The sequence below is a fragment of the Ichthyophthirius multifiliis genome (assembly GCF_000220395.1).
Source record: "Ichthyophthirius multifiliis unplaced genomic scaffold scaff_1120509250910, whole genome shotgun sequence".
NCBI lineage: Eukaryota > Ciliophora > Oligohymenophorea > Hymenostomatida > Ichthyophthirius > Ichthyophthirius multifiliis.
In genome coordinates, this window is record NW_004086383.1 from 1 (window position 1) to 12562 (window position 12562).

A 12562-nucleotide genomic window follows, 5' to 3' on the forward strand; every position below is an offset into this window, starting at 1 on the left:
TATTTATATATATGTTTGTTAATATTTTACAATAAATAATTAATTTTTCTTTTATTTTAATTTTATTTATTTATTTTTTTAATATTTTATTTTATTTCTTTAAAAAGAAACTCTTTTTTTATTTAAATATAATATAACTAATTGTTTAATAATGAATTAAAATTCAATTTATCAAAATAAAAGTTATAAATAATCACCAATTAAATCATTAGATTAATATAATTAAAATAATGAATGGTTAAGTAAGAAATATGTAGAACTTAAATAACATTTAATTGAATCTAACAACAAAATAAATATTTTAACTTACGAAAATGATAATTTAAATATTCAAATATCAAAATTACAACAATAATTATAATAAAAAAATAGCCGAATATTCGATTAAAACGAAAATTAGAATGAATTAATTCATTAACGTTCAAAAGAAGCTTCGAATATAATATAGGAATAAAAAAAGTTAATATAAATGTACTAAGAGACAATAAATAATTACGAAAAAGAAGATAAAAAATATATAAATAAAGAAGAAATAGAAGAGAAATATAAAAAAATAATTAGAAATTTAGAAAATGAATTAATAATAATATAAGAATAAGGAAATTCATAAATTATGAAAGAAAAAGCTATAAAAAACGAAGAAATATAAGAAGTAAAAAATTAATTTAAATAATTATAGGAAGTTTTAAGAAAAAAAGAAGGAGAAATTTTTTAAAAATAGGAATTTTTTGAAAATGAAAGTAAAAAAGTTAATGATTAAATTAATATTTTACATTAAAAAATTTTACACTTTTAACATCTTAATGATAAACTTTTGATTGAAAAAAATGAACTTTAAGATAATTTTTAACTTTCGGAATAAAAAATAAATAAAATTTTAGAAGAGAAAAATGGTTTGGATAAAATTATTGAAAAAATAAGGGAAGAAAATTAAGTTTTTTAAGAAAAAAATACTATTTTAATTAATAAAAATTAAAGCCTTTAGGAAGAAATAATTTAGATTTAAAATTAAAATGAAGAATATTTTTAAAAAAACGATATTTTTTTGGAATAAAATCGTTTTTTAGAAGAAAAAAAAATGAATTTTTTTATAAAATCGATCTTTTGGAAAAAAATTTATAAGAAAAACAAAAGGAAATTCTTGAAAAAAATGAAAAAATAAAAACCCTTTTAATAGAAATTGAAAAAAAGAAAAAACAATTACTTATTGGAATAAAAAATTGAAGAAAAATAAAAAAATGAAGAAAATTTGGAAAAAAATATAAAGAATTTTAAAAATGAAATCTCAAATTTAAACGAGAGTATTTTTTTGAATGAAGAGGCAATAAAAATTCAAGAAAAATAAATAAATTAATATAAAGAAAATGAAGAAAAAATAAAGAGAAAAAAAATTGAAAAAATAAATGAAAAATTAGCAAAAAGAACTTTTTTAAAAGCAAATAAATTAATTAAAATAAGAAAAAAATTCCCTAAATGAAACAATTATTTAATTACATTAAAAAATAAATGAAATTTTTGAAGAAAAAAAGACTTTAGAAGAATAAAAATGTATAGTATAAAATAAAAATGATGATTTTTTGGAATCTATTTAAAACTTAAAGGCTTAATAGAAAAATTTTATATAAAATTTAGAAAATAAATGGAATGAAAATAAGTCTTTTTTAGAAAAAAATATAGAAGAAAAATCGTTCATTATTAAAAATTTAGAAAAGGAGAAGTTTATTTTTTAAAATTAAATTTAAGAAATGAAAAATTAAAATCAAAATTAAATTTTGAAATTAAAATAGGAAATTTAAGATTTAAATTAAGATATTTCAGAAAAAAATTCAATTATAAATTAACTTAAATTAGATAATAATGCCTTAAAAAAAAGTTTTAATTAATCAAATTCTGATTTTTAACTTGAATTGGGTAAATATATATAAATTGAGAAAGAATATTAATAGAAAAACGAACAAAATTTAAATTAAATTAATATTCTTTAAAAATAAATAAATGAATATAAGTTAAAAATAGAAAATCTATAAAAATACCATGAAAATCTTATTGAAAAAGTTCAAAATTAATAAAAAATAGAAATTTTTGAATTAAAAAATGAAATTAATTTAAAAAATTAAAGTTTAGTCTAATTATAGGAAGAAAATTTATTAAATGTGAATAAATTAAAAAATTAAATTTAAGATTTAAATTAATAAATATTATATAATAATTAAGATATTTAATAATAGAAAGTCTTTTAAATTAATTTAAAAGATGAAATATAAAAATCGGAAAATAAAAATATTTAATATTAATAGGAAATTGAATAAAAAGAAGAAATTATAGAAAATTACAATTCCAAAATTTAATATTTATAATTAGATTTATAATAAAAAACTTTAGATTTATAACAAAAGATTTTTGATTTTGAAAATTTGGAAAAAGAAAATGAAAATTAGAATAAAAAGATAGATATTTTAAACTTTGAAATTATATAACAAAAAGAATATTTTGAATTACAAAAAATATAAGATGAAAAAAATAATGAAAAACAGATAGAAAAATAAAAAAATTAATATCAAAATGAAATTAAGTTAACTGAAGTGGAATTTTAGTAATAAATAGAGAAAAAATAATATGTTATTTAACAACTAGAAAATGAAAATGTTAAAATTACTAACAATTTTTAAAATTAAATTAAAAGTAAAACTTAAGAAATTGAATAAAAAGTAATTTGTTTTAATTTATATACATAATTATTATAATATAGATATAAAAATATAAATATATATATATATATTTATTCTTTTTTATATATTTTATATATACATATATTTTTTTTAATTTCATTATTTATAATATAATCTATTTAATTATTATTTTTATTTTTGTATTATTTTTTTATAACAATAAGCAAAACTAAATATAAGAATTAAGTAAAAAAATTAATTTATAAAATGAATAAATTCATTAGCTTAATTAAAATATAGAAAAATTAAATTCAACAATCTAAAATTAAAAATAATAAGAGAATCTTAATTAAATTTAAAATAATTAATAAACATAATAATTAAAAAGTAAAAATTAAGAATTAGAATCTAAAATTAGCTTTTTATAATCCAAAATAGAAAATATAGAGTAACAAAAGTCTTAATATTATAATGAAAACGAGAATAAGTAATAATAAATTCGTCTTTTAAAATAATAAATTGCTGAATTTTAAGATCAAGATAATGATTAAACGTATTTATATATATTAATATATAATTATTTTAATAAAAAAATAAGAATAAAAAGATGCGCTTTAGAAGAAAAAATACTTGATTTAAATGAAAATACTATTAAACTTAGTAACGAAAAATAAAATTTAGAATACAAATTGAAGGATTTTTCGAATAATAGTTAAATAGATAAATAATTAATTGAAAGTTTATAAAAAAGTCTATAATTAAGAAAGGAAAGTGAAAAATAATAATAATAAAAGATTTTAGAATTATCTTAATAATTATTTAGTCAATATAGTGTTTAAAAACAAAATAGTAACTTTTCGAGAATCGATAGTGCTTTTAAATCAAATTAAAAATAAAAATAAGATGAATTTTAAGTATATTCACCTTAAAAATATTGATTAATAAAAGCTTTTAAATATTTTTATTTTTAATATATTTATTTTATAATTTTTCGATATTTCTTTTTATATTATTTTTTAAATTTTTGATTAGTTTTTATTTATTTTTTTATAAATAAAAAAAGTATAGTTTTATTAAAAAAAATTATATATATATATATATATATATATATATATATATATATATATATATATATATATATATCTTTTAATTAAATAATAATATATTTATTTTATTTTAATTTAGTTTATATAACATGATTAATTATTTTATTTTTTTTGTATTTATTATTGCTTTATTGATAGTATAATGTGGTAAAGAAAAAGTTTATATACCTAATAGTTATTAAGCTTATAAACTATGCACAATGTAAAAATGTTAAAGATATTAATGCCTAGCTAGTGATAGTGTTTGTTTAAAATTAATTTAAATACAAGAAGATTGTATGAAAAACGATGGAGATTGTTAAAATTTCGAAGTTTGGAAAAGCGAAATAACTGATCATACTTAAAATATACCGCTTTCATATAAAAATTGTTTATTAAAATGTGAAGGCGATAGGTGGATTAATGATAGTTTTTATGATTTATAATAATGTAATTTTAATTGTGCATTTTAAGTTTATGATAAGAATGAATTATGATTTAAAATATTTTTTATTTTTTTTCAAAAAAATATAAAATAATTGAATTTTACTTTTTTATTAATATATTATTTTATATATCAATAATTTTTTATTTCTATTGGCTTTTATTGATGTTATTATAAAATATTTATTTATTTTTAATGGAAGTAAATTAAAAATAAATGTCTATATAAAATTTATATAATTAATTAATTAATTGATTTATAAAAGAATAAAATTAAAAAAGTAATTAAAAAATAAAAAAGTATAAAGAAATAGATATATAATAAACAAAACTTGTATTCTTTATAAATTTAAGAAAAATAAAAATATATATATATATATAATATTTATTATAAAATAATTACTAAAAATAAAAATAATAAGAATATATCATTTGAAATATTATAAAGTTTTTATTTATTTAATAAACAATATAATCCATAAAAGAACTTATATATTTTTTATATTTTAATTTTTAAAAAACAAAAAAAATATAATTTTAAAATAAAAAACTTTTTAAATATATATATTTAAAAAAAAAAAAAATATTTAATAAAAAAATAAAAAAATTAATAATTTAATAAATGAAAATAATTAATAAAAAAATAAAAAAAGTTATATTTTCACAAATACATATTTAAATTAATCATATAATTATCTAATTAATTATTTTTTTCTAAAAACTCATATAAAAGCTTAAAATATTCAATATTTTTACCTGATTTTCCCTCACTTTTCTTAATAATGTCCCCTTATTTTTACAAACAACTTTTGATTTTAAAATCATTCAAAAAATTAGGATTTTCGCTGTTCGCACAATATAAAAGTCCTTCCACAAAGTTATCTTCATCGAAATAAATATTAACAATTTTTCTCGTATATCCCCCTATTTCTCTAAAATCTAACTCATCTAATACTTCTCGAACATCCTCATCATTTATTTTATACGCAACTCCATATACAATCCCATTTTAATATTAATCTTAATGATTTTCCCATTCTTCGTGATTTATTAATGTACAAACCAAACCAGGGTTTTCGGGTACTCCTCTATGATCAGTAGATTTTTGCCAGAATCTTCTTGTAAAGCTCTTTATGTAACCATTTATTTTTTACTAATATTTTATTTTTCCTGGATTAAAACATAAACTACCATAACCGAATATATATAAAGGAGATGGGATTTTTTATGTTTATTATTATAGACATGATTTATCTTTCCATGTACCTAAATTTAAATCCCAATTTTACATTGAAATTTTATAAATAAAATAATTTAATTTTTTTTTTTTAGAAAAAATAATATTTGAATATTTTTAAATAAATTAAATTTAATTCTAACTTATAATTTTTATATTTATATGCATTTTTGGTTTATTTTTTTTGAAGTTTTTTGATTTATTTGAATATAAAAAGAATATATAATTAATTATTAATTATTATAAAAATAGAATATAATAGAAAATAATATATATTACATTGTTTTTGTTTTTATAATTAAACTTAATTAATTAAAATATTAAAAATTAATGCTTTATATTATAAATTAGTAAAATAAAATTAAATAAGGACTTTTGTTTTAAAAAAAAAAAGCCTATAAAAAAATATTTACATAAAAAACAAAAAAAAACAAAACAAAACAAAACAAAAACATAAAATTTAGAAAAAAAAGAAAAGAAAAAAAACACAAAAAAAAGAAAATTAACGTAATAAAATTTATCTTTTAATAATAAAATAAATCATATATTTATTTATCTCTCAGCCAGAAAACAATTTTACTTTTTTTTAAAAAAAAATAATTAAAAAAGTAAAAAATATGAATTAAAATAAATAAATAAGTGATTCATAAATTGTTAGTGACGAATATGAAATTGAAGACATAAATAACTTAATAATTAATAGTGATCAAAACAAAAATAAAAGCGAAGTCTAATCAGAAAATGGAGATGATGACGATTCTAATTAATATAGTATTTTAGAAAAACCAGAATATACAATTCCTAAATAAACAATTTCACTAAAACCAAATTATACATAATTAATAGCATAATAACAATAGATAATTTAAAAAAATAAAAAACTGGAATAAATAGAAGTTATTATATAAAACTCAAATACAAAAACTGATTGGTACTTTCTTTTTTTAAAAAAATAGAAAGTTCTTTTATATATATATATAAATATAAATAAAAAATAAAAGGATGATTATCGAATCATAAATATATAATATTAAATCATATAACAAATAAACCCCTAATGATTTTTAAATTGTAGAAAGAAGATTTAGTGATTTTGAATGGCTTTTTAAACAATTAATTTAAGAATATCCTGGGTTTATTATTCCTCCTTTACCTGAAAAATCAGCTTTGGCAAAAATTAATATATAAAATATTGATATTATCAATAAGAATTAATTCATGGAATAAAGGTTAATAGGATTATAATTATTTTTAAATAAATTAATTATCCATCCAGTTTTAAGGGAAAGTAAAGAACTTAAATATTTTATTTAATTTCAAGAAAACGTAGAATAATTAAATTATTATTATATATTTTCTTATTTAATTATTATAAATATATTTCTATTTTAATATATATATATATATATATATATTTATAAAGTAATTTGAATCTTTAAAGGAAAATACATCAAATAAAAATTTAGTAGATACTAATATGGTTATTAATAATGTCTATAAAACTGTTCAAAGTACTATCAATTTTGCTTTTGAATATATTTCAGGTATAAAATAATAAAAAAGAAGTAGAAATTGTACTAAAGAAGATTAAGAGTTCGATTAGTATTATAAATACTATGAGAAAGCTAGAAATAAATTATAGGAAATGTAAAAATATTTACATTAAATATCGGAAAATAAATATAAATAAACATAAAATATGGAAAATTTATGTTAAATTATTGAAATTATTGATAATAAAAATGTAGAAAAATTTAGATAATAAAACTTTTAATAAAATACTAATCATAAGGTTTTAATATTTACTTTTGAAGAACCTTTAAATGTATTATATATGTTATTATATATTTTTTAATATAATAATTAGCATCATATAAGACATTTTGATATTGTTTTAGAAATAATTGATTAAAGAAATAAAATACTTGATATTATTTTTGAAGATAATTAAAAATTATAACAAATTAATTATATTGGAGGAAAGCAAGTTAATATTTTTATTATTTATATATTTAAATATAAATAGGGAGAAATAAGAAATTTAGAATATTAAATATTTGCAAATTAATAATAAGTATAACTTTTAGAATAAAATTTTAGATAAGATAAAAAATATTTTGACGAAACTTTATTTAATTTTATATAAGAATTAATATAAAAATTAAAGGATAATTAAATAAATATAGCATTTTAGGTATATTATTATTACTCTTTTTTTAAAAAAATAATAATAATAATAATAATAATAATATATATTTATATTATAAAACTAGCTATAAAGAATATAAAATAATTGAATTAGTAAATAAAAATTACTTTTAGTATATATTAATATATAAAAAATCTTAAATTTTATAAGAGATAAATATATTTTGTAACAAAAAATTTAAAAATATATAAAAACAAATATGTATTTAATAAAAAAACAATTATAATTTAATTTATCATAATATTTTTTTTTTATTTAATATATTACTATTATTATTTACCAAATTGATTCATTTAAATTATCAAAATTTATCTAAAAATAAAATTTTTAACCTCTTAAATATTTTATAGAATTTAATTAAACCAAGCTTAGTAATTTTTATACTATTTGTTGTACATTCTTTTATAAAAAATTACAAACTACTTTATTTAAATGTTATTTATAACACTTATATTTTTACTTATATATGTAATTTTAGAAAATAATATTTGCGTAATTTAGTTCTTTTTATATAATAAATGAAAATATAAAATAACTTTAGATTATATGTTATTAAAATTATAAAAATCCTTCAATATATACAATAATTTTAAATAATATATATATATTATAATAATTTTTTATATTTATATGGATTTATTTTATTTAAAAATATATTATTTTTTGTCTGGAACATGTATAAATTTGTGAAAAAAAAATATTAACAAATTAATTTCTCCCCAATTTATATTTGGTTGATGAGTATTTTCCTATACTAATAATTATGTTATATACAAAGTATTTTTAATTACCAAATATAAATGCTAGGTTGGAGTAATTAATTTATTAATCACTTGTGTAATATTGATTTTTTTTTGTCTTTTTTTTCGAGTATTTAAAATAGTAAAAATTACTTTATACATTTTTAGTGTTATTAAAATAAATAATAGTTTAGTTATAATTTTATTTTAATTTAAATAAAATTAGTACATAGGATATTTTAAATTAAAAATTAGAAATATATATTTTAATAAAATAAACAAAGAAATATTTTATAAATTTAAAAAAAAAATAGATAAATATAAAAATAAATCTAAAAAATATATAAAATTTTTAAAACAAAATAAAAGAAAACACGCTTTTAAAAAATATAGTAAAATCTTTTAATATAGTACTATAAAATTAATTTTCAAACAATAGACCCATAATATCCTTTATTCGAAATCTCATTGCTTTAATTAACTTCATTATGGCGATTATAATTTTATTTTAATTCTCCAAACCCATCATTATTTTTCCTAAATGAACCCAACTTCTAATCTTCTTAATTTTAGAGTTTTTCTAAAAACTATCCAATCCTTGACTAATGGAAAAACAAATATTTTTTCAAAAAATCAATAACAAAGAAAAAATAAGGAATAGCATTAATTCCTACAATTTTTTTAATATAAACATTATACATAGTAATAAACAAAAATAAAAAAAAGGCCGTCAAAATTGAAAAAGCAATAAACCCAAATACCCCATTACTTTCCCCTTTTTAAGGTGGACATTCTTTTAAAAAATACATATCAATATCTTTAAAATACTTTAATAAAAATGTTAACTAAATTTAACTATTTCCTTATTTTTTACAAAAATAATCTATCTAAACACCCGATTTTTCACCTTTAATTTTCCCCCCATTAACTAAACTTCCGTAAATTTCCGGCTAAACAATTAATTCGTCGAATTTAATTTCGATTTTTTCAATAATGAATATATCATCTTACTATATAGAATTATCCATATAAATATAGAATAACTAAGAATTTTATTTCTTTCCAACTTTCACAACATACTAATCAAAGTCTTAATCGAAATATTCTGCATTTATCAAAAGTCCATTTTTTACAATATTTTAATTATATTTTTTCCCTATATTATAATCCACAAAAATCCCATTTGCAGGACTTCTAGGATCTCCACATATTTTTTTCCAATGAAAACTTACATTACATTATTAAATATATAAACTATAATTAACCATCTATCCTCCTACGGATTTGCACCTATAATCCACTTTTAAAGCATAAACTCGAGTATTTTCAATTGTTTGTTTTGTAGATTCGATAAAAACCTTAGAATCTGCTACAAGCTTATCATCAAAATTTAATTAAAAACTATTTGTAGTTAAAGAAGGCTTAAAATTTTAGATTGTTATGTAAAAATAATCAAGTTGGCTTGAGGCATATAGATTAATTACTTTTGGAGAATCTTAAGACCATTATTTTTATGTAATGCTGTTTTGTACGACTTAGACTTTGTTTTAGTTTGAATCTTGGTATACGACGTCTACTTAATTACATTATTAAGTTATTATTTATTTTATTAAAATTGTTTATAATATTAAGTATTTAATTAATTATATTGACATTTTATTGTTTTGTTAGAAAGAAAAGTGTCTATATTTATATTTTTATATATAATAAAAAAAAATATTAACGCATTTAAATATAATTTATATTTTTTATTTTAAAAAAAAAAATGTTATTAATTCAAAAATAATAATTTTAATAAAAATAATTCATAAAATCAAAATAAATATATATATATATAATCATTCATTCATCAATCAATTATTTTTTCGAAGCAACTTATACATTATCTTCTGCTCCACCTGATTTAACTTAACTATTATTAACTATTTCATTTTTTACATTCTTCATCTAAATTTATTAATTACTTTATTATTAATTTTAGAAAGATTATTATTCTAAATTTTTACTTTATTATTTACAAGCAATTTTTTTATTTAATAAAATAATCGAAAAAACTAAACAAATAATTATCAAAATGCTCAAAATAGATAAAAATATCACTATAGGTACAACCCATTCAGACATTACATTATCTTTTATTACCATATCATTTATAGTACATACATTTCCATTATCAAAGTCAAATAATTTTTAAAGCCTTTCAATAAAAACATTATATTCACAGTATATACTGTTTGATTGACATATTTATTAATATTATCCATTATATTTAATCATAAAGAAGTTTTTATGGTTTTCTACATCATGTCTTTATTCCAAAATAATATTAGATGCATAAGATGAAAATTATTAAATACAATTATTTGATTATTTAATATTATTTGTAAATTAAAATGATATACATTCCCAAGAAATCAAATCAAATGCTTAAAGTACTATAGAAAAATTAAACCAGTCCATAGAGTTAATTTAGAACTTGTATTTTAAACCATTAGTTTTAACTAAAGATAATGTATTTAACATTTTTGAAACAAATGGAGAAGTTCTTATTGTTTTTATTTTTAGGTTTTAAAGTATTTTACATTGTGAAATAGGTTTTATAAAACTGTAAAATTATATAGTTATTCTTCAGTTAGTTATTTTAATAGATTAGGATCAGATTAGATATTTTACATATAATACATAAAAATCTATATATCAAATTTTTTTTATTCGTTCAATACACAATACTCCTAAATTACAGAATCAAATTAAACTAGAATTCTTTACATAATTTCATCTTAATTTATTTATAAATTGTCAATTTTTTATAAGAATGGGCATTATTAGTCACTTTAATAAGTCAATTAACTAACTTATAAGTCATCATATAATAAAGGTCCTAATTATTTTCGGATATTCAACTTTCCTAGTTTATATTAAAGACTCTATAATTCAGTTAATTAATTCGACTATTTAAAAATATCATTATATTAAGGAGGATAAAGTGAATAAAATAATGTTTTTAAAGAATCCTTATTTCTATTTTTTTTAAATATAATAAATTTTAATTTATTTTTTACATGGATTTATCAATTGAATTAAAATCGAATATTTCGCCATCTTTATCATATTTATCAGGTAAAAAGCCCTATTAAAATATATAATCTTCTCTTAAATATTAACCAAGATAAAATTATTAAAACATTCCTGAATTTGATAAATAATCTTAATACTTAGAATTAGGAAATCCGTTAATTATAAACATAGATACAAAATTTAATTAAGATTCTTAGAAATTAAATTAAGAATAAGTAAATTAAAGATAGACTAAAAATAAATAAGTAAATACAAATAGCTAATACATATTTTAAATAAATATTTTTTTTATTTGATATTATTTAATTTTTATTTATAATATTTAATTTTATTTTTTTAAAAAAATATAATTATATAATTTATTTTCACAATATATTAATTTTATATTTTATTAAAATTATCATATTTTATTGGATGAATTATAAATAATATAAAAAAATATATTAAACAAAATAGTTTCCAAATAAATAAAATAATATATAATTTATATATATATATAAATTAAAAATATGAATTTATTTATATATATTTATATATACATTTCTATTAAAAATATATATATATTTAAAATTTAAATTATAATCATAGATAAATTATATACATTAATCGAATTTCTAAAATAATAGTTATAATTAATTTTAATCAAAATCTGTTTTGTTAAATACATTTTTTTTGATATAATATTATTTTTATACATGTAATTTTTTTTTTTTTTTTACATGCTTATATATATAAATTTTTTATTATAATTTATTAGTAATTTAAGAATGCTTGATTAATAAAAAATATAAATATAAAAATTTGTTTTTAATTATTTATATAAAAAAATATTTTTAATTTAATTTACACATTATATATAGATAAAATATTATTTATTATAATTATATTATAAAAAAAAAAAAAATATTTAAATTTTTATAAAATAATTTAATTCATAAATTTTATTTATTTTTTTCATTTAAAATTATTTAATTTAATTTAATTTAATTTAATTTAATTTAATTTAATTTAATTTAATTTAATTTAATTAATTAATAAAATAGACTTTTTTTAATGAAATAAATTTATCAATTATTTAATTTTTTTTATATATATATAAA

At 15.0% G+C, this 12562-nt stretch overlaps 1 protein-coding gene across 1 annotated transcript, besides 17 other annotated features; it reads left to right on the forward strand. All coding sequences in view use genetic code 6, as the record gives it.

Annotated features, from left to right (window-relative positions):
- The first annotated feature begins 50 nt into the window (after positions 1-50).
- Positions 51-97: a microsatellite.
- Positions 98-1211: 1114 nt separating this feature from the next.
- Positions 1212-1248: a microsatellite.
- A 121-nt stretch (positions 1249-1369) lies between these two features.
- Positions 1370-1411: a microsatellite.
- Positions 1412-2764: 1353 nt separating this feature from the next.
- Positions 2765-2851: a microsatellite.
- A 767-nt stretch (positions 2852-3618) lies between these two features.
- Positions 3619-3661: a microsatellite.
- A 92-nt stretch (positions 3662-3753) lies between these two features.
- Positions 3754-3812: a microsatellite.
- Positions 3813-4762: 950 nt separating this feature from the next.
- Positions 4763-4848: a microsatellite.
- A 1002-nt stretch (positions 4849-5850) lies between these two features.
- Positions 5851-5932: a microsatellite.
- Positions 5851-5937: a microsatellite.
- Positions 5853-5886: a microsatellite.
- An 836-nt stretch (positions 5938-6773) lies between the features above and the next one.
- Positions 6774-6846: a microsatellite.
- Positions 6847-7658: 812 nt separating this feature from the next.
- Positions 7659-7686: a microsatellite.
- A 147-nt stretch (positions 7687-7833) lies between these two features.
- Positions 7834-7876: a microsatellite.
- Positions 7877-8645: 769 nt separating this feature from the next.
- Positions 8646-8697: a microsatellite.
- Positions 8698-8745: 48 nt separating this feature from the next.
- On the forward strand, positions 8746-10000 carry IMG5_111370 (hypothetical protein; the record flags this gene model as incomplete). The annotated part of the gene is made up of 1 exon (XM_004034809.1): positions 8746-10000. A coding segment is annotated over one exon (861 nt), but the record flags the coding sequence as incomplete, so codon positions are not given.
- Positions 10001-11747: 1747 nt separating this feature from the next.
- Positions 11748-11796: a microsatellite.
- Positions 11797-11937: 141 nt separating this feature from the next.
- Positions 11938-12029: a microsatellite.
- A 399-nt stretch (positions 12030-12428) lies between these two features.
- Positions 12429-12495: a microsatellite.
- Positions 12496-12562: the final 67 nt, after the last annotated feature.